General features: G+C 41.4%; 3 protein-coding genes and 1 long non-coding RNA gene across 10 annotated transcripts in view; 2 read left to right on the plus strand and 2 right to left on the minus strand.

The window, feature by feature from the left end:
• Nucleotides 1-2,533: 2,533 nt before the first annotated feature.
• LOC118405174 (gastrula zinc finger protein XlCGF64.1-like) lies at nt 2,534-4,057 on the minus strand. The gene is made up of 2 exons (XM_035804597.1): nt 3,951-4,057; nt 2,534-3,443 (listed from the first exon to the last, which is right to left on the minus strand). The coding sequence occupies exon 2, from the start codon at nt 3,431-3,433 to the stop codon at nt 2,627-2,629; it is 807 nt and encodes a 268-aa protein (XP_035660490.1). The 5' UTR covers nt 3,434-3,443; nt 3,951-4,057; the 3' UTR covers nt 2,534-2,626.
• Nucleotides 4,058-5,982: 1,925 nt separating this feature from the next.
• On the minus strand, nt 5,983-10,989 carry LOC118405129 (oocyte zinc finger protein XlCOF6-like). Of its 3 annotated transcripts, none has more exons than XM_035804544.1 (2): nt 10,835-10,989; nt 5,983-8,851 (listed from the first exon to the last, which is right to left on the minus strand). In XM_035804544.1, exon 2 carries the CDS (start codon nt 8,405-8,407, stop codon nt 6,065-6,067), a length of 2,343 nt encoding a protein of 780 aa, XP_035660437.1. In that variant the 5' UTR covers nt 8,408-8,851; nt 10,835-10,989; the 3' UTR covers nt 5,983-6,064. The 3 variants fall into 3 exon arrangements, with proteins under 3 accessions (XP_035660437.1, XP_035660438.1, XP_035660439.1); XM_035804545.1 differs by having other exon boundaries at nt 10,846-10,961; XM_035804546.1 differs by having other exon boundaries at nt 5,983-8,844; nt 10,835-10,960.
• Nucleotides 9,165-10,505, plus strand: LOC118405131. Its single transcript, XR_004829846.1, has 2 exons — nt 9,165-9,228; nt 10,265-10,505. It is a non-coding gene; the product is annotated as an uncharacterized LOC118405131 (long non-coding RNA).
• A 1,515-nt stretch (nt 10,990-12,504) lies between the features above and the next one.
• The window catches only part of LOC118405128 (kinesin-like protein KIF21A), a 42,587-nt gene continuing 33,072 nt past the window's right edge, over nt 12,505-22,019 (plus strand). For 4 of the 5 annotated variants that reach the window (XM_035804541.1, XM_035804539.1, XM_035804542.1 and 1 more), the window contains exons 1-2: nt 12,506-12,728; nt 17,532-17,851. In XM_035804541.1, coding sequence (XP_035660434.1) covers nt 17,585-17,851 — 267 coding nt within the window. In that variant the 5' untranslated portion in view covers nt 12,506-12,728; nt 17,532-17,584. Of the gene's footprint in view, nt 12,729-17,531; nt 17,852-22,019 lie in introns of all 5 variants that reach the window. The other variant, XM_035804538.1, reaches the window with a different exon arrangement.

The raw sequence follows: 22,019 nt of genomic DNA on the forward strand, positions 1-22,019 counted from the left end.
TAAGTTCTCCTCCCTCTGATCAAGGGCCTTCGAGAACCTTTCTACAGCCATCCTGCCAGACCCCAACACGAAAGATATATTTTGAGGTTGGGGTATGGTACCCAGGCTACTGCGGTGTTAGAATGGTTGGATGGCTGATGAAGCCAGCTAGCCAGGCCCTCAGACAGGTGAAGTCAGATATAAAGCCACTGTCACTGTTCTTGTATTCCGTGTAATTTTTATAAGTTTTTTTTTCTAAATTCAAGCCTGTCACCAAATTCAGTAACATTGGGATATCCAGATATCCGGTACCGTAGTAACCTGGAATCCAGTCTACCGTGGATTGGCCAGGCTACCTTCGGGACAGGAGGGTCTTTCCACTGCCGGGGTAATCTTTCACACCCGGTAGGAGTTTTGCACGGTGGGTGTTAATTTTTGCCATGCTGGCCGGCTAATTATCCCACTGGGCAAAAGTCTAACCGCGTGAAAATCCTACCGGGTGTGAATGGTTACCCCGGCGGCTGGAAGCTTCACTGGCCCCGTACAAAGCCTGCACTAACTACGGTAGGCCGAGCCAGTAGTAGACTGGGTTCCAGGTAAGTACCGTAGACGACAATGACATCTAGAGTAAGACATTAAGTTGTCGTCTCCATGACGTCTTACAACTTTTTTGGCTTTCTAAATGACCAATGCAAGAACGGAATGTTTGCTGTCATTTGTGACCTAACTCGCCGAACAAAATGCCTTACTCTTACAGTTATTACATGCACGTCTGTAACATGAATTACCGTTGTTGGATTTTTTCTTTTCTATTTGATGTCATGGTTGTAAGAAAAGTCCCCAGTTTCTAAATTTAGGTCATAACATCCTCTTACCCGTGGTCCCTGCCAAGAATCATATATTGGGGAAACTGAGCGCTCGCTCAAGACTAGGTTCTTGGAGCACAGGAGGAAGAGTTCGGTCTCGTCGGTGGTGTCGCAGCACATCAATATTGAGTCACCGGAACATTTCATCACCTTGGACAAAGTACAAATATTGGACATCCTCTTACTACTTAGAGGGGTAACAAAAATGAAACACCATACCCTCGGATAGCCAAAGAAAGCCCGATGGTTCCGGTAGCACTGTCAGCAGTGAGCATTTGGTCATATTGGGCAGAGCTTAGGGTGGCGTCATCATGGCTTTATTCATCAGGTACCACACGCACATCATCTCTAGCTCTCCATACCCAGACTGACCTGATTGTCTGCCATGGAGCAATTACAGTTTCTCAAAGATTGCTATTTTGTTTTGTATCTGTAGGTAGGTTTATTTCGATCTTAAAACGCCATTGAATGGTACATTAAAAGCACTACCTACTGTAACAGTTTTTACTGACATAATGTGTTCACGAAAGCAATGTTATGGGATTCGGTGGCGATTTCGGTTTTTGTGACGATTTTAATTATTGGTGGCGATTGAAGTTTTTCACGATTTTTTTCTTCTAATTTTGGCGGCGATTTTCAATTTTGCTGGCGATTTCAATTTCGGTAGCGATTTCAATTTTGATGGCAATTTCAATTTGGCGTCGATTTTAATTTGGGGCACGAGTTCCAATTTTAGTGAAGGTACAATACATGTACAAAGCTTTGCGTGTGATGTAAGGAAGAAATGTGTAGATTTTGTCAAATGTTGTGACGATTTTAATTATTGGTAGCGATTGTTTTTTCACGATTTTTAAAACATTTTGGTTGTGATTTTCAATTTGGCTTGTGATTTCAATTTTGCTGGCGATTTTAATTTCGGTAGCGATTTCAATTTTGATGGCAATTTCAATTTGGCGGCAATTTCAATTTGGAGCACAATTTCCAATTTTGACGTTGTCACAGCGTTCTCGTCCCCCCGTGATCTCGCCCCCCCCCCGAGCGGCGAGAACACTAGCGTTTTCGCCCCCCTTTAGCGTTGTCGCCCCCCCTCTCATACCCGCCAGTGTTTTCGTCCCCCTTAAGAACACTGCTTCTCGGAGGGTTCTCAAGAGCAACTGGTTACTACATAAATCAACTATAAATCAACACCATCTATGGTACGGAATACGTCAGCTATATGTTTTCAATTTGTCACAGTATTTTCTATCTTATGCAGGAAACATTTCCAAAGCAGTAACAAAAACACAAGTGAATAATAGTTTCTCATTATAAACACTATCTACGCGCAAGTTCATATACCTATTGCGAAATGCTACAAAACACTGGTAAAGTTCCAGAAACACGGGTAAAACACCAGTTCCTAAATACTAGAAAAACAGTCATATTGGAGGTGAAGATACCCATAGGCTAGGTGCTATATGCGATATTCTAATGAATACCTTATCTACATAACTAATAAAGACATTTTATACTTCTTTTGTGGTCAATTCATGGTAGAGGCTTCATATTGGAGATATATAGGTTGCTTGAGGACAGGTGAATACAATGAAATACATCTTATGTCGAGACCCAATGTTAGGACATTTGCATAAATCAAAAGAACTTAGAGGTGTTGGCTATCAAGTTGCTAGTAGTTGTACAGTAGCCAAACAGTAGAAGGGCTGTGCATAAAGCTTGATTTAATTAGGCAAGTATCATTATTAATAGACCTGTACCTGAATTCCTCATCCAAAGACACTTTTCTACCTGTTATGTTTTTTCATATGCCTGTACAAGTTAGCTGTAGTATCAGTCCTATAACAACATTCCCCACATAAGTAGGGCTTTTCTCCGGTGTGTTTGTTCATGTGCTGTTTCAGGCAGTACTTTCGCGTTGATGAATACTCGCACTTGTCACACTTGTAGGGTTTCACGCTCGAGTGTGTTCTCTTGTGTGCGGACAGGTTCGCCCTAACAGCTGTCATGTACCCACACTCCACGCATATGTAGGGTTTCTCCCCAGTGTGGTTGATCATGACGTGTTGAAGGAGATCACCTTTCCGTGCAGCAGAAAACTCGCACTGGTTACATCTGTACGGTTTCTCGCCCGTATGTTTTCTCATGTGTACAGATAGTGCAGACCTTACGGCGGTCCTGTATCCGCACTCCCCACACATGTGAGGTCTCTCACTGGTGTGTTTTATCATAATGTGTTGGTCCAAGTCGCCCTTTTGTGCAGCGGAGTAGTCACACTGGTCACACTTGTAGGGTTTCTCACCGGTGTGTTTTCTCATGTGACGTGAAAGGTGGGACTTGTAAGGTGCCACGTAGCCACACTCCTTACAAGCATATTTCCCCACAAACCTGGTCCTCTTCTCCTTACAGTGTAGAGGAGATGAGACTCTTTCCTCAGGTTTGATTGACATTTCTGTCCAAGACACGTCATCATCCTGTTGCCTTTTCATGTCAGCCGTCTGGTTGTCTACTAGTACGTATCTTGTCTCCTTCTCAGGATGACAAGTAGGCACATGCAGGTTCTCAATGGGTGGTGCACATGTTGGCTCCTCCATGTTCTAATACCTTTCAGAGATATTGAAATATAAATTATAAATCAAGAATGAGATTTTTTTTCTTTCATTATTCATTTCAATTAGGATATACTCTAGAAAAAATTACATAGAACAAATTAACATGTTCAGCCATGCAAAAGCATTAACTGGCAGTGCTTCTATATATATATATAAAGAAAAAACCTTTCTGTACACAATTGTCTCATAAACTGTTATTTTCCTGTGCCATAATTTCAATTTTGTATCGTTTAGGAAATATGTGTGTTAAGTAGGATCACGGAAGACAGTGAGGCGAAATAGCTACAATGTAAATTCTCAAGCTAATATTGTGGATCTTAAGAAACTCAATATTTTCTATCTAAAACAATAGCTAGTACATTTCTATCACTTGATCGATATACATTCCTCTTTTTTTCGACCTCCCCCTTTCGCCTCCTCCGCTAGTTGTCTCGCGTTCGGACATATAATGTGGCAAACGCATGACCCAATGAGCGAAAGTAACGAGTACAGAGCTTACCTATTGGTTAAAAATTAGCCTATTGATGTTTGAAAGGCGTCAAAAATCTCATTTCATTCTCCCAGCAAGCGAAATGGTGGATGACACCGGAAGTATGCAAGCTAAGGCCGAGTAAGGGTCAAAGTTGACAGACCTGATGACCCACGTCAAACCACACGTCACAGCAGAACGCTTTCATCAAGCACTCGTTTAGATCCGGATATAGATGACAAAAGAACTTTCTCATAAAAAAATTATCTTGTATAGATGTTTCTCAGTATTCAACTCTTTTGAAGATTACCCGTTCTGTTTTGGGGGTTTCAGCGCACTCTACAGTAACGTTACACACTTACACTGTACACACTTTAATACAGAATAGTACAGACAGACGAAGACACAGTACTTAAGGTGATTTAAGAATATGACAACATGTCAGCTATATTGAAATGATTAACACTTATCCTACTGGTTGAAAGTTGAACCGTAATTTCCAACACAAAAATTGGTCTGATCATGACCCAAATTTTGAGCAGTGCAACAACCTTGGTCTTATGATAAGGTTAGGTTTCTTGGACACAAATGCCCAAGTTAGAAGTTTCACATAGCATACAGTCCCACTGGAGAAATTTATAATCTTTGACACAAAATAAGAATAAATTTATTTGCAAGAGGAAAATGATGATCCATCTACATCAGGGTTTACAATTATCCCTAAAAGAGATGGGGGCCAAGTAGACTTCCTGTAACTTATGTTCCACTGTTCATCGGGGCAATTGTTCTATCTGCATAAAGTGGTTGTGACCATTAACTATGAATTGATATGTACATGAACATGAAATGCATCATAGCTAAAACAAAGACCAGAGAGTGAACAGATGATTCAAAGTCATGTTTATTTACAAATTACTTCAAGGCTACAAAATACAACAGGCTAGGAGTAGAATCAAAGGGCAGTCATTTATTGCTATGACAGTAAATGACTGGAATGCCCAACCCTGCCAAATGGTTGAAGCAAAAATGTGACTTATAAAAATAACACAAAAACAATGTTCCACAGACAATTGAAAAACACCACGTACAAAACGTGAACACTGACTGGGGCTCTACAGGCAGTACCCACCCAAATTATCAAAGACGGTATTCAGAAACTACATGTATGTGATGGTGTCCATTGTTGACATGTCAACAAGCATTGCTAAACTGTATTTGTGTGACATACACTCTGAAAGTTGAAACAGTAAATACATCTCAACATCTTAATGCTCACACTTGATGGTACACTTTTTTTACAAGTACTACTACATATGAAGGGATACAAACATTGTACACCACCACCATCTACCATTACTACTACTACTACCATTACCCAGAAAAGTGCCACTGGTTTATTACCAATACTTTTAGTTGTACAGTCTTTCTTGCCCTTCTGTGCAGCAGAATAGTTTTAGTGATCAAAATTATGTCCTAGTCTGTAGTTTTCACATGAGCACATGTTATGAAAAACATATCAGCTATTCTATGTAAACACTAGCCAAATATTCAGAGTTCCTCCTGATTGTGTTTGATCACGAGTTTCTTCATATTACCTCTCTGAGTGGCCAGTCACAATGGTCATATTTATATGGTTTTTCACCGGTGTGTTTCTTCATATGTCTGGTTAGGTAAGGCCTTTTGGCTGTTTTGTATCCATACTCCCAACACGCACATAGCTTCTCAATCTGTTCCTCATAGGGGTGGGTACCGGTACAAAAAATTCAGGTCCAGGTACGGTCCAGGTCTGGACCTGAACATGGACCTTATTATTTATGAATGGGCGATGCTCAAAACAATGGCTTATTTCACTAAAAATTAATCTGTTTGGTGGAGTATTATATCTTCACCTAAACAACGCTAACTGCCTCTGTCAAGTTGAACTGTAGAAACTCGGTAAACATGATTACAATGTATTAACTCTCCTCTACTTCGCTCTTCGCATTATATCGTTGGACCAATAAGCCTCAAAACACCTGTTGCCGTAGTGCCGGTATAATAAGTACGTTTTAATAAGTGAATTTTTTTCAGTTCCCGTTTATCTGGACCGGTCCAACAAGAAAAACAGGTTTCTACCGTTACACCTAGTCTCTCATGTTTTACTATCATGTGTCTTGTTCTCCGGCTGGATCTACAGACTCAGGCATGTTGTTTGCACATCTACTACTGTGTTGGGTTCTGACATGCTTCTTTAGAGCGCATAGATGTGCAGACGAGAATTCACACTGCTCACAGATATATGCTTCCTCCCGAGTGTATGATTTCATATGTCTGTCTAAGCTGTATTTTATGGATGTAGAATAGTCACAATGGTCACATTTGTATTGTTTTCCAGCTGGATTTACACATGTACTAGTGTGTTTGGTTCTAACATGCTTCTTCAGAGCGCCTCGATGTGCAGATGAGAATTCACATTGGTCACACTTGTAAGGTTTTTCACCACTGTGTATCCTCATGTGTTTGTTTAGGTAAGGCTTTATAGCTGTACGGTAGTTACAGAGTTCACACACATAGGGTTTGTCATACCCTTCCGTGTGTTTGGTTATGACGTGTCTTTCCATATCAAACTTCCGTGGAGTGGAATAGTCACATTGGTCACATTTGTGGTTGTGGGCTTTCTCTGCTCCAGCATGGACTTTCTTATGTACAACTAAGTCAGACTTTATAGCTGTCCTGTATCCGCATTCTTCGCATAGGTAGGGTTTCTCATTGGTATGTCTTCTTGTGATGTGTTTGTCTAGATGGACTTTCTGTGCAGCAGAGTAGTCACACTGGTCGCATTTGTAAGGTTTTTCACCTGTATGAATTTTCATGTGATTGGTTTGTTGAGATTTTGTAGCCGTTCTGTGTCCGCATTCCGAGCAAACGTACGGTTTCTCGCCCATGTGTGTAGCAAAGATGTGCTTCTGTACATCGTACTTCGAGACAGAGGAATAGTCGCACTGGGTACATTTGTGGGGTTTCTCATCGGTGTGTCTTCTCATGTGTGACCTCAGGTCATTCTTAACAGCCGTCTTGTAACCGCACTCCTCGCAAACGTGCCGCTTCTCGCCACCGTGTCTCAACTTGTGCTCGTTTAAGGTGTTTGAGTTCGCTGCACTGTAGTCGCACTGGTCACATTTGTAAGGTTTCTCACCGGTGTGCGTTCTCTGATGCATCATGAGTCGGCTCTTCTCCAACGTTCTGTACCCACAGTGCTCACACATATAGGGTCTCTCACCGGTGTGCCTTTTCTGGTGCCTCATTAGCTGATTCTTCTCTGTTGTTCTGTACCCACACTGCTCACATATGTAGGCTTTCTCACTATTGTGTGTTTTCATATGTCTGTCAAGGCTGTATTTTAAGAGTGTAGAATAGTCACACTGGTCACATTTGTATTGTTCTACAGCTGTATTCAAAGATTCGGTGTGTTTGGTTATGACATGCTTCGTTAGACCGCCTTTATATGTAGACGAGAATTCACACAGGTCACACTTGTAAGGTTTTTTACCGCTGTGTATCATCATGTGTTTGTTTAGGTAAGGCTTTATAGCTGTATGGTAGTCACAAAACTCACAAACATAGGGTTTGTCATACTGTTCCATGTGCTTGGTTATGACGTGCCGTTTCAGATCGCACTTCCGTGCCGTAGAATAATCACATTGGTCACATTTGTGGGGTTCCTTGAGGGCTTTCTCTCTAGGGTGGGCTTTCTCTCTGGTAGTGTGCCTTCTCATGATATGTGCAGTTAAGTCAGATTTAACTGCTGTGCTGTACCCACACTGATCACATGTGTAGGGTTTCTCTCCAGAGTGTCTTCTTGCAACATGTTTGTCCAGATGGGCTTTCGATGCAGCACAATAGTCACACTGGTCACACTTGTAAGGTTTTTCACCCGTATGTACTTTCATGTGTGCGGTTAGTTGAGTTTTTGTGGCCATTTTGTGTCCGCATTCTGAGCAAACGTAAGGTTTCTCACCTTTATGTTTAGACTTGACGTGCTTGCCTACATCAGACTTCTGTACAGCACAATAATCACATAGGTCACATTTGTAAGGTTTCTCGCCGGTGTGTCGTCTTATATGTGACAACAGGTCACTCTTAACAGCCGTCTTATAACCGCACTCCTCGCAGACAAGGGACTTCTTCCCACCGTGTCTCAACTTGTGTTCCTTTAAGGTTGCTGACGTCGCAGCAGCGTACTCACACGTGTCACATTTGAAGGGTCTCTCGCCACTGTGTGTTTTCAAATGTTTCTTGAGCATATACTTCTTGGTTGTTCTGTATCCACAATGCTCACACATGTAAGGTTTATCTTCAGTGTGCGTTTTCACATGTTTGTCAAAGCCACTCTTTTTTGTTGTAGAATAAGTACACTGGTCACATTTGTAATGTTTTACAGTTGGATTTGTAGATTCATGTGAGTTTGACATACTTGCTATATGTGCCGTGCCTGCAAGCTTTTGCATGTGTACACGTAAAATATTGTTTTTATGAGTCCGATTGGATCAAATCTTACCGCAGTCTCAAATGGCTGTGACCAACTGTAGGTCTAAATGATTCTACCTAAAATATACTTAGGACACAAAACTCTGTTCTCTGTTAACGTCTTGACAGCTGGGACCCTTAAGCTGTCATTTACACAGCTCTCAAATGCACAGCCTTCCTTTTCAAGTCTTCTTCTTTCTCTAAGCCTTTTCTCTTCAGCTGGGTCTACGGTATGTTATGCCACTTGAACATAACTTGTATGGACCTGCACATGTAGCTATGTTTAGGCTTTCTTGGCAGAAGCAGAAGCTGAGAAGACTTTAAACACCGAAATCATCCTTTCTTGTCCTCTTGTCTTGCGGTGTCTACTGTTGGGCACTCTGTACTGTCTGTCTTGATCCCAGGATGTCCAATACGGCTAATCTCTAATGGGGAATATAGAAGAAAACATTAAGATATACTACTATTACTAGTCTCCCATCAAATCATAAAAAGATTCCAGTAATCATTGGCATGAATTATATAATACGCGTGCTACAAACGAATGGCAGCGCAACTTACTAGTAGTAGTACTTGAAGGAAATTATGTTGTATATTGGATGGACAACGACGACGATTGATGATTCTGCTACTTACAAGAAACAATTTCCTTCATGTTGCAGTCAGATTAAGCCATTTAAGGAATTACTTGAACAAGATTTCAAAGGCCAGAAATAATGGTAGGATTGCTAATAGAGCAATTGTAGGGAATTTCGCTGACGGAAACGACCCTTGACCTCACTGAGCGACATCCGCCGGCTAGGTTGGCCGGGCTCGCATTTTGCTTATCTTTTCGTTCAAAATTTCTGGATTTTAGCTCTAATCAAGAGCTTCTACCCAGTGCACAGCATGTTTGAACTACTGAGGCACACGATTCCGCCAGTAGACGATGTGGGACCGCTGGATTGCTCACAGAATCGGCCGATAAAGTGCATCACCACGACGGGCGAGCTGTCCGAACACCACGCCATGGCCAGGCGCGCCATCTAGCCACTTTCAACAGCCAGTAACTCGCTCTACCTGGGGCTACGAAACATCACGTCACTGAAACTATGTCTCAGACAACCTTGCAGATGCTACGAAGGACTTGCCCTCTCTCATCGGGGAACACAGTCCTATTGGAGACCAAACGTCGACCGCCCCCCACCCCAACAGTTCCACCGAATCCTCTCGAATTCGCGCGCCCTTCCCGTTCTCGCGAGACGTCCGTGGTTTCCCGTGACAATCATGATTCCATTAGCGGCGCGGCAGCTACGTACACGAGTGGCACTTCCTTCTCTGCGTTTCTTCTAAACACCATCGACAACACAAGGAAAACAGCTCCAGCGGTGTGCTGAGGACCCTCAGGACCCCTCACTTCGCAGTACTAAGTTAGACTCACTGCGCCGACGCACCTGTTTACGGCCCGAGTCTACGCTGTTCGACAGTGCCCAGCGGCGTTCTGCAGGCGGATCTTCACCAGTCCTGGACTGTTTCTTTGACACTTGAACTGGAATCTTATATTCTCTCTAATCTACTACAATAACAATAACAATACCACCCTTCTTCACACATTTTCCGCTACGCGGTTTGGGGCCACCTCACTACGCTCGGCTTGGCTGTTGATGTCTTTGCACAACCTGTAAGCCTCTCATCGAGCAGAATAAAGACATCATTTGACCCCAAACCGCGTAGCTTTCTCCTTGTGTCATCTCGGAGTACGTAAGAGTAATTATGGTAGGATTGCTAATAGAGTAATCGTAGGGAATTTCGCTGACGGAAACGACCCTTGACCTCACTGAGCGACATCCGCCGGCTAGGTCGGCCGGGCTCGCATTTTGCTTAACCACCATCCCACCCTTGCTGCCTTGAATTTATCCTTTCAAAGAATGTTACCGTAGCACTACATGTATATGTACACTCACTGTATTGCTCATTGTTATAGCCAAGATCCTGGTCTTAGACCCTACATTGTTGTAATCGGCAAGACCTTGGTCTTAGGCCGTTGATGTCTTTGCACAACCTGTAAGCCTCTCATCGAGCAGAATAAAGACATCATAATTTTGACCCCAAACCGCGTAGCTTTCTCCTTGTGTCATCTCGGAGTACGTAAGAGTAATTAGTAGTACAATGCATTGCAAAGTAACGTGAATTGAGAATTCACAAGTTTTCTTAAAATCTCAAATAATAACTATAGATATGAGACAACATGCATTGTTTTCAACAACAACGTTAAATGTATTTTAAAAACATCATCTTTGGAAATAAATTATACCCCCCTCCCCACCCGCACCACCAAAGCACTAGCGCACACTTGCTTCCAATTTCCATGTCAGCCCCGAATATCTTAACATGAACTAGATGGAGTGAACAGTGAAGTAACTGCTTACCTAGTGCCTACTTTGTAGAAATTTCCAGATTTGTTAAAAAATCTCCGGTGATTTGGGGGATATTGCCTCTCCGATCCACGCTAAAAATTGGCGGACAAGCTTAAGTCGGGCCAAAGGTCAAACGTCAAAGTTGATCAACCTGATTTTCCACATAGTGAGTAAAAATGATGATGGCCACCGTAGGGCATCGTTTTGGGGCGATCGGATGATATGAAAATTAAAATGTTTTCCGCTACCTAGTTTTGTTTGGTTCTTGATTTATACATGTGTGTAATAGCCACAAGTAACGGCGCTTTGTGTGTCCAATGTGAAATTCCTTTTTCAGGAAACTTGCAAAAATTAGTTTAGATTCACATCAATAGAAGGTAACCTGTGGCAACATATTCGAATGGGAAATACAGACTAATGCTTCAAACATACCGGTAGTTAGTTATCATGGGGATTCTGAAACTCATTACAACTGTTGTTGTTGTTGTTGTTGTTGTTGTCCTCATTTAACGTCTATTATTTCGCTAGACGTGGTCTCTTGGTGCTGAGTAACACATGGTTCGCTTTAGAGTCAATAGTCTCTCTTGGTATTTAACTCTTGGTTCCTGTTTAACTGTTACAGCTGCAATTTACAGTCTGGTCACTAGGTGTCCTCACTGGCACGTCTTGTGCAACCTAGGCCGCAAACTGTACCCCGGCCTCGGCCAGTAACTCATCTGGAGTATTATTAACCGCAGAGACGACTGTTGGCCTATTATCGCTTATACTACTAACGCTCCCGGCCAACAGTCGCAGACTTCAACATTGAACGGAATCAAAAAATCGCCGAATAAACGAGCCGCTGCACTAATCCTCGGATCTCTGGGTGTCCCTCACTTCCTAACAGCCTTACCTAGCCAGCCGGAGCGTTTTCCGGCTCAAAAACCCCCTTCGCTAGCCGCGCCGGGACTAAATGCACTCCGATCGCACTGTTTATACACACCGAGTGGCGGCCATATTGGAAATACCGGCTTAGCCGGCGCGCCGAATTGGCCGGGAGCGTTAGTAGTATAAGCGATAATAGGCCAACAGTCGTCTCTGCGGCTAGAGAATTATTAGTCTATTTGGGATTTGGCCAATTTGTGCTATTTTTACAGTGACTCGTGGAGCTTTTAAGTTAACATTTTAGTAACATTTTTGGCTGGATTTTTAAAAAATCTATTATCACTTTTATCTAATTCTTCTTCTTATCCTCTTCGTCCCTGGTGAGACATAAGGCTATGACCTTCTTATCTAATGCCCTATTACATTAGTTTTGTGTTGTCATCTATAAGATTAGATCAGTGTGGCCTACTGTCTTTTTTTTTGGCAAGATAAACTTTAGCCTACTGTCTATGAAGGTTAAAGACTTTCTCATACTTTGAAAACTTTTCTTGACACAAAAAGTTTTTGTTCTCTCTTGGGACTTTTCCACAATGATTCGCTCTCATTTTCCTGAATATTCTTGACCTTTCTTACGATTTACATTGTATTTCAAAGGACCATTAAGTGTGTTTAATCAATTACATATAACTTGGGAATAGTCAAGTACAATAAACTTGTAGCCATAAAAGTCATAAAACTGGAAAATGAATTTTTGGCGCGACCAGGCCAGCTGAAACGTCTAGCCAATGGGAAGCGAGGATTGTAGTCACGTGGTCCGGACGGTTTTACCCCAACCTTCTCCATTCCGTGCCGAGCGGACAGTTTTGGTAGCTGCTGTCGACAAGTTTCCTCTGTTTTTCTTACTTCTCGAGGATTTATACTTGTTGTTTCGCGCTTTTCTGTAAGCTGGAGGTACACCAACCCGACTTGGAACTGACAGAAGCTTTGCCATGCGGGCTAGCCGGCTTTTTACCGCCGAAGTGGTTGCAGTAGCGAGCCGCAGGTAAGAGCAAGCCGGGCGCCCCCCTCCCACTCCCCGCCAACCTAGCTAACTTTTCTCCGCTTGTTTTTCGTGAGTTTTACGGGGTTAAGGTCGGGTACAAATACAGTACGTTATGTAGTGCGTATTTGGAAAGATTTACAAAGACAAAAGGAAGATGTGACGCTTGTTTTTGCGATGTTTACGTTGTTTATGGTAGACTAAACGTTAGAAGCTCCAGGCCATATGAAAGTGTCCGGTCGACCGACCTTTTTTTCTGTATACGTGCCCGCGGCTACAAACTAAAGGGGATTTTCTTGCCTGTTTACAACAACAAATTTTACATATGATACGTTAAAATTTAGGTTCTTTGTTGATAACGGTCGAAAATTTTTTGTGTGGAATATAGACGGTTGGACCGGAAGTTGGAAGTGTAGAAACAGTTGTTCGTTGTTGTCGAATATAATACGTCACGCACTAAAATAACACAACAAAAACATTTTGTAGGTATTATCAAAAAGGACGATATCATAATTTTACAGCGATGTTTTATCGATTCGTCTGTCTTTGAAGAAAGCAAATTATTTAACCTTTCTTTAAATACATGTAACATTTTTTTTTGCGAATCATGACGTGACATTTCAAAAACACGTAGATTTCCAAAACATGTTTCGTAGTATGTAAAATTATGTTACCATGTGGATTTCCTTATGAACAACAATTGTGGTAAATTGTACGATTCGTTGGTACGTCTTTTGCCGATTTCTGTATTAAACCAGACCAGTTTTGTATCAGTTTATTGTGAAGCATGGCCACATGCGGTGTCCCCAAACAAAACTGCAGATCAAATTTCAATTTTCCTCCCACAGTAGCATTTTATACACAATGGAGTAGTGTGTAAAATAATTCAATTGTTTTGCTGGAAATACATTCATGAATCTCTGCAAAAAAAGGCTTCGGAAAAATGTATTTTTCTAACTGTGAAATTTTGAGTGAGGAACAGTATGGGTCTCTGCATGTGGTTTTTACATAGAGAACAAAGCCCTGTATTGTATAAAGATGATAATGTTGCCATTTGTCCACTAATCTGTCCCTATAGACTCAACAACTGCAAAGAAAGGGGGAGGGGTAATTATGGACATAACAAATCACCCCTGCCCCATGGGGGTGCAGTTGTGTGCTATTCTGAGATTTCTCGGAAGCAAAATGATCATTTTTTTCAGGTCTGATTTTTTTAAAAGAATCTCAGACTCACTAATTTATTTTATTGTGATTTCAGATCAGCCTTCTCGGGTACATGTACTAGTCCACTAGTGCCTACTTGCTGAAAAGTCACACGTTTTGTGACCGTTTTTGATAGAAATGTCTATTAGAAACAACAACAAAAGAAAGAAGTATGAGCTATCGTAAAATTTTGATAAGAAAAGTATAGTACATCCTTTTCCATTCCTAACTCTATCCAAACTTGAGTTCCTGTTTCAGTGTTTGTTTAGTAAAATCTCAGACTGTAAGTATAGTCTGGGAACTAAAAATCTAATGGTGTTCCATGACTCCCATCTTAATCTCCAAGCAGATCCTACAATGGCATAAGATAGTACCAAACTGGCCAAGAAGTTTAGTCAGCCAAGAGGTGTCCATTTGCCATGTAGAATCTGCCACCAGTCGGCTAGAACAAAGGTTATTAACATCCAATTGTTTCCCATTCAAACTCTGCTTGCAGTGTAGGTGCTAATTGCCCTCCTTCCTGTTTGGTGCTAACTTCCAACTGGGACATGTGCTGGTCAATGACTTTGTCCCAGTGTAAGTCGCTCGTAAAATAATTAGCACATGACAACAGGGAGGGGCAGCAACACCATTGTTGAATAGAAATGCTCCTCCCTGTTTCAGTGGAGGCAGATCCCCGGTAGCAAACACACTCCTAAGCCGGCTTCACTCCTGGCAGCTTTTGATACTATCTTATACTACCGTAGGATCTGCTTGGAGATTATCCCATCTGGCTCGAGATTTAAAAGGTGCTTTGCACAGGTTGATTTTATTAACCACATCCCTACTGAGTTAGCCTGTTGACAGCAAATTTATATTGATAGATGTGGTGATGTAGCAGGAGAGGGTTAAAAAGACACATCTGGCTGAACTGTGAGTGCTGGCAGGTTGATTTAAATCTGTAATGAAGCAAGAGAAAGCTGAAACAGATGTACACAGACTACTGGGTTCACTAGCCTGGTATCCAGCCGTAATAGCCTCCGAGTCTCTTCTCTCCTCTCTGGTAATTGCCAGAGAGGAGAGAAGAGACTCGGAAGCTATTACGGCTGGATACCAGGCTAGGTTCACTCTACAATAGTAAAAGAAGACTGAAGAGGATTTTTTTTCAACACTGAATTTACTGTAAAACCAGAAATGTTTGCGACGGTTCTGTGTTTGCATTTTTGATGATGACCACTCCAGTTAAAATTTTAAACCCCTACGAACATATGCTGTTTTACCGTAAAACCCTATATGACAGTTTCAACTGCAAACTTGATACCACCTCAAAGTTAAACACTTAATTTTCTAACAGTAACAACAACAAAACTAGATCCCTGTGAGCATATACTTGCTTTTACGGTATCTTTCTTGCCGATTTACTGTAAATTTTGTAATATTTGCAGTTGTTTTGTCTGTGTTGTTATTTTCACAGTGAAAGCATATCTCAGAAAGAAACATATACTCTGTCTTGCAAAGTATGTTAGAATAGCTCCCTGGGCCGTCAATACAATTTAAGGGGCATGTTGCTGGGGGCTCTGGAAAAACCTGTAGCCCCTGAGAGCTGTTCTCTGGCAACCAGGGTAAAAACATCTACAACAACAACAACCTTCTTTTCCTTCATGCCAAAATATGAAGTCCCTAATAATGTAAATCAATTTACAGTACAGTGAACTCTTGTATCCTTTTGAGCATCAAGGCATCAGCTGTTTATATGATATCAAAGAAAACCCTAGCCATTGTTAAAAACTATTTATTGATTAAGTTGAAAGCCCTACCCTACGTTGATGTAGTAGGGCTAGAAATTTATTTTAGGGTACACAACGTGAAATAAAGTACTACGGTACTGTACTTGTACAATATTAATAAATCCACTCTTCAGAGCTTGAACATGGATCACTAAAGTTCACTTTGTAATGCAAGAATTTTTTGTGGGAGACTTAAATGTCAAGAATGTAATGTGTGCTAGTGTACAAATTACAACAGTACCTTCATATTTGTAACACTTTAGTATAGGTGCACCTGTAACACTGCAGTCTGTACCAACTTGCAACCCACAGTAAAACAATAGGTGCACATCTCTAATTCTTGGTGCACGAAAGTGCATATACATGCAGGACTTGTTTTTCAAAAGTTCACTTCTGCAATATTTTTCAATGCCAGGTGGTAATCCAGTTAAAATGCCATTTGTGAAGCACAGGTAATAATTTAACGATTTATAGAAGAAAGTGACAAAGGGTTATTGACAAAGGAAGGAGAAGAAAATTGGGAGTCTGACCCGTAACCCAATGGGTGTACCACCCAGAGTCCCAGACTTCAACTTCAAGGTCAAGTGAAGTAAATGGCACCAGGCCAGGAATAAGAAACTGTCTGAATGAATACTTGATTAAACAGATTATCTTACATGTACACAAGTACCTCCACTGTGAATGCAAATGATATGAAAATAGATGGAGGTATTGTATTGTTGCAGTGTTTGAAATACTAGTACCCATCTGCAGTCTGCAATTTGCAGAAGGATTTTCAAGATTGCAGAAGAAAAATAAAATTAAACAATCTGCAATTTTGCAGTATGAAAAAAATCTGGCCGTTTCCAAAAATCATATCCAGTTGCTTATTTGGTGTACCTTTATTATAGATTTTAAATTAGTATGTTATTTGGAAGTAGGTGTGATAATAATTAGACTAGTACATTTATGAATTGATTGGTATACTTCAAGCTGTAGCCTGTATAGATAAGAATGTATGGAGGCTTCTGTATTTGCAGAAAAAAATTGGAAAAAAGTATTGGGACCACTGTGTTGTGTCAGTGTGTCTGTCTGTCTGTGTGTTTTTTTGTGGTCAGCATATAGGTGGATTGTGGAGATGTTTGCTGTATATTTCGGTCTTGGAAAGATGAAGGTCAAGGTCATTGTCGGGCCCTGGCAACTGTTTTTGGTACTGCAGCAGAACTTCCTGGTTTTCTCCTGGTTTGATTTTTGGAAGGATGAAGATCAATAAATCTCAGTATCTTTGAGTTAGAAGGTGAAACAATGCCAATTGAAACTACACTAAATTATTAGGTTCAACAATTTTAGAATGGACAGTAAAGACACTTTGTCTAACCCAGTGTTTTGACATGCTCTGTCTGAATTGTTTTGCCTGTTTCCTAGCTATTAGATAAAGGAACTTTGTTATTGAGAACCTCACTCAATTTCCCTCCTACCGGTAAATCAATGTCTGATACACAAGTGTCCTAGGAAATTATAGAAATGACTGGGGAGACTTCAATCCTACGGATAATCACATCTTCAGGTTCAAGATCACCCACGTCCAATCTTCCTTGTATTAAGCAAGTTATTTTGATAAACCATCAATAACTGTTCATCATATTTACACTGTCACCATGGTTACCGGGGGTGTTAAGTTACAATGTAGCAAGTGGCAGGACGGAGCTGGAATGGCTGTGTTTGCATAAGAATAAACAGAGCGGTAGTTTGTAAGGCTAAACCATCTGAAAGTAAACATCATGTATTTACTTGTAAATAATCATTCTAGTTTGTTTATACTAGAACTGTAAATAAGGGAAATATTTGTGTTTTCCAGGTAGCAGTTTAGAAGACTATACGCGGGAAAACTTGGATAAACCATTGTCCGCCATGTCGTGGGGTGCAGACGACACCAGCGTCCGTGTGGCACTACGGATCCGTCCCCAGCTCGCCAACGAGAAGATTGACATGTGCCGGACGTGTACACACGTGCCGCCGGGCGAGGCCATGGTTACCCTTGGCAAGGACAAGTCGTTTACGTACGACTACGTGTTCGACACAAACTCCCAGCAGGAACGGATTTATGAATCCTGTATCCAACCGCTCATCGAAGGGTGTTTCGAGGGATATAATGCAACCGTGCTGGCATATGGACAGGTAGGCCATGTGATCTCTTCTTATCGTATCTCCAGATGAAATTGACCAATCAAAAATTCCTATTTCACATCGGTTACAACTTTTTTTTCACTTATGATACATTTATTTTTAGATAGTGGTGGATGTTTGTTTTGAAGGCTGATAAGTTGTAGGCAGGAGGGAAACAAGTGTCGTCATGATTCTGCTGTCCGGGGAAAGAAACTGTTGCTGTAGAAGGACTTGGAAACCGGCAATTAAACAGTATAGTAAACTGTATAGTGATGTGAGGTTGAAGAGAACCTAGTGTTGCTCTGAAAGGCTCTCAGTGGAGGGACATGTAGTATGAGATCATTGGAGCTATAGCCATGGAAGTACCGGTAAAAAAGGGACAGGGATGCAACGTTTTGCCTGTGGGAAAGAGGGTCAAGCTTAGATGCTAATGGATTGCCAATGGCCATACAAATTCTTCTTTGAATGCGGTCTAGAAGGCCTGCATTTTATGTATGTACATGTTGTATACACAAAATGGACAAAAAGAGAGATACACCCAGTACAACTATGTATAGGTGTGTTGTGTTGTGTTGACTGGTTTTACATGTACCTGTAAGGTCACTGTTGGTCACTACCCCAAGGGAGTTACCTTATGACATGTTGGTATACAAACGTGTAATTAAGTATTATTAGATTATCAAGTACTAAATACCTTGCACCAGCTAAGAAAAGAACAAGAAACATAGTTATGCGTTTAAGTGTTGGAGTTGCAGCCTACTAGAATATGTTCAAAAATTCGTATTTTGCAAGAACTATCATGGATAGAATAGAGCTTGTTTTCACTGGATAGCTTTAAACAGCGTCTACAGCAAGATGTGCAAAGATTGGGTGTGACAGGTTGTTTAGTGTAATATAACCAGCTGCTGTCACATCGTGTGCCAGTGAAGCTTGCGTGTTGCGCTAAAGAGCGGTTGTACCAGCTATATAGGTCCAAACAGGTCATGCGCTAGTTAAAGTTAGTATTTGTCAGGGAAGGCAAGGGTGATATGTCAGCTCTACTTCCAGTCACTTGGGTGTTTTCATACGTTGGTCTGTGAATTGAGAGGTGCTGTTTTTATTGTGTCTGTCTGCATTTGCCATAGATGTACATGTACTTTGGTCAACGTAACTCAAGAAGCTTTGAAAGAATCGCAATGATATTTAATATCTGGGTACGTAGATCTTTGGAACACCAGAAAAAGTATTTCAACTACTGCACTAGAAAAAGACCTTTGAATTCTGATAATCATGTTTTTTTTTTAAATTCGAAAACCTAACTGTACACCAAGCAACCAATGGATGGCTCCAAATATCGTACCCTAGAAAATGCCTTCCAAATTAGGTGGCTGGTATTACTCTGATAAGTCAATCAGTGTGCTGGTTGCTATCCACAGTCCATACATACCCGCTGGGATGCCACAGAAGTCTGGACAAACTATCCACATGTTATCTGCCTGTGGCCTGTCTGGTCTGGTTTGGTCACACGGACTGGACAGAAGAAACATGTGCTGTTTAACTGTTAAAGTGTACACAGTTTGTACATGGAATGATAAGCTTGTTTTTGGATACTGTAAAGCTGTTTACTTTCATGGGGGCTTGATGGCGCAGTAGGGGTTAGTGTTTTAAGTTCGTGGCTGAAAGTATTCTGCGGTATAGAATACACAGTACTAGAATGCAAAGGTTCAAATCTGTTGGAGTTATACTAAACTTTAGGGGAAAATTTTTAGCTCATTAAGGTCCTCATAGCTAGAAGAAAATCATACTGGCATGATTTTAAAGAAGATTGTACAAACCTATATATTTTTAGACCAAAGGGCCCACCAGAATATCAGGGCAGTACATTGTAGAATCAACAAGTCTAAACCAGGCTTGGTTTTTAAATCCTCTCGGCTCCTGTTTAATGCACACATAAACAAACCATACTAATCTTATCAAGTCTTTTAGTTTAACTGATAAGATATGACCTTAAATCAAGTAGGTTTCATGGACATGCAAGAAATTTACTATGGATAAATTTGTTTGTTTTAGTAAGTTTTACTTCCAAGAACTGATGATATAGTTTATTGCAAAAGTCACGAACTCTAAGCACATTTCGACCATATTGTAAGAAGCACAATTAGTAGTTGTACCTACTATAATGTTGTTACGGGTTCAAACTTTGTGTTGTATTTTCCTTCAGGTTTTGAGTTGTGTAGTGGTGGGTGGTTGCGGATGTTTCTGTGAATGGTTCTTTATTCAGTCACAGACTATTCGCGGTGATGTTTACGTAAAGCGACTGGATAAACACGTGAACAACGGGGTACAGAAATGGGGTCACGCTCTTACACAGGGTCAAACGAACTCGCTACATTTCACGCTCCTGTTGTAAGGCTCAAAATACCCACCTGCAATCGGTGAGAAAAAAGGTTAAGACTTAAGGTCCCATACTACTATTACTAGTGGTCTGTGTAACACAAACTCTGATGTCCAGGGCTGTAACTGGCCCCTCCCTGCATTGGCTGGAAATGTTGGGTGGGTTGCTGTAAGTGAGATTTAATCAGGCTACCATACTAGCCTTTTAGGCCATAGGGGCAGCTACAGTGGGTTGTTATCCACTGTGTCTAGGGCATGTAGTATTGGAAGGTGGGGCCCAACGCTCCCCTTGCACTGTCTTTTACTTTTGTTTTACCTCCCCAACCAAAGTCATGTACCCATATTTACACCTGGGTGAATCGAGGAAAGTCGTGTTAAGAGCCTTTCCCAAGGACGCGATGTCTAGTCAGGAACGTCAGGAATGAAACCCATGGCAGGGATAAACAAGTCCACTAGCCCTATTGTCCAGGGCAAGTGAAAGTGCTGTTCGGGCAAGTACATGTCCTACCCCACTTGTCCGATCGGGCAAGTAAGATTTTTCCATTGACTTTAGTGCAATTTTGATATACTTGTTACTTTTTACAGTCATGACATCAAGCAATTGTGTACAGAGAATTCCATTGCTGGAAGTGAAAATGCATATACTAGTTAACAGTGACATTTGAATTTTGGGCAAGTGAAAAACTGGTTCGGGCAAGTACATTTTTTATGTGCTTGTCCGATAGGACAAGTGGATTTTAGAAAACTCGTTCAACCCTGCATGACCTCTTGATCCCTTGTCCGCTACCCAAGCCATAATCAACCATTTTAGTGCAATAGACCCCTTTCCAAACTTGGCACCATTGCAACATCTGCTCTTGCAAGAGCACAATCTAACTACTTGGGAATGTGCGCAAATTAGACGGAAATGAGGATCGGACCTGGCAATTACAATCGGTAGACGCTTTTTATTTTGAGCTGGGTCTAATTACAATTACCCTGTAACAATTACCTCCAAACCCTTATGAGGCTTATTTCTACCCTACTCAAAAATGTTCCAACTAGTCTTTGAAGAGTAGAGTTTGCAATAATTGGCTGTAGGTCAAGAAAAGGCCTTTTTGCAGAAAAGGGTAGAAAAACTGTTTGCAAGATTTTATTCTATAGCCTACTTCCAAAATTTGTCAATATCCCCTGGCCAGATTTGAGTCTAAATTTTGAGATGTACTAAGGTTGCTGACAAGAGCACCTTCACGTTGTAAATGTACCTGTACAGTCAAACCTGTACAAGTGACCACCTTTACATAAAGGGCCCACCTGGCTAAAGTGACCTCTTCTTGTTGGACTTTGTACATTGTAAGAGTCAGGTGTGTATAGAGACCACCTGTCCACATAGACCAGATTTTTTGTTCTGTGTTTTAACTGTTCAGAAACAGTCCATTGACTCTAAAAGTTGAGACCTGAGCTACAATTCTGAACTAAAAGCAAGAAAGGAGTAGAGCTAGAAACAGACAGAAACAATATATTACAAATATCCGGACTCCCAGGACTTGAATCCGTGCCCATCCCCGGACAGCCAGCTCACAAACCCAGCACACAACGATTCGGTCAAAAGCTGACGGCTGTTTGGCATGCTCGGTTGGTGGTGCTTGAACCCCACATAGAATAGAACCCCACTGTTACACTACTCCCCCTTTAGAATCTCCGAGTTCAATATCCATGTGTGGCACATCTCTAGCATGTTACTGTCACAGGGTTGGCATGGGAACCAGTGAAACAAAAAAAAGGATTACAAATATCCTGACTCCCGGGATTCGAACCTGTGCCGATC

Source organism: Branchiostoma floridae, chromosome 17, assembly GCF_000003815.2.
Source record: "Branchiostoma floridae strain S238N-H82 chromosome 17, Bfl_VNyyK, whole genome shotgun sequence".
Classification (NCBI taxonomy): domain Eukaryota; kingdom Metazoa; phylum Chordata; class Leptocardii; order Amphioxiformes; family Branchiostomatidae; genus Branchiostoma; species Branchiostoma floridae.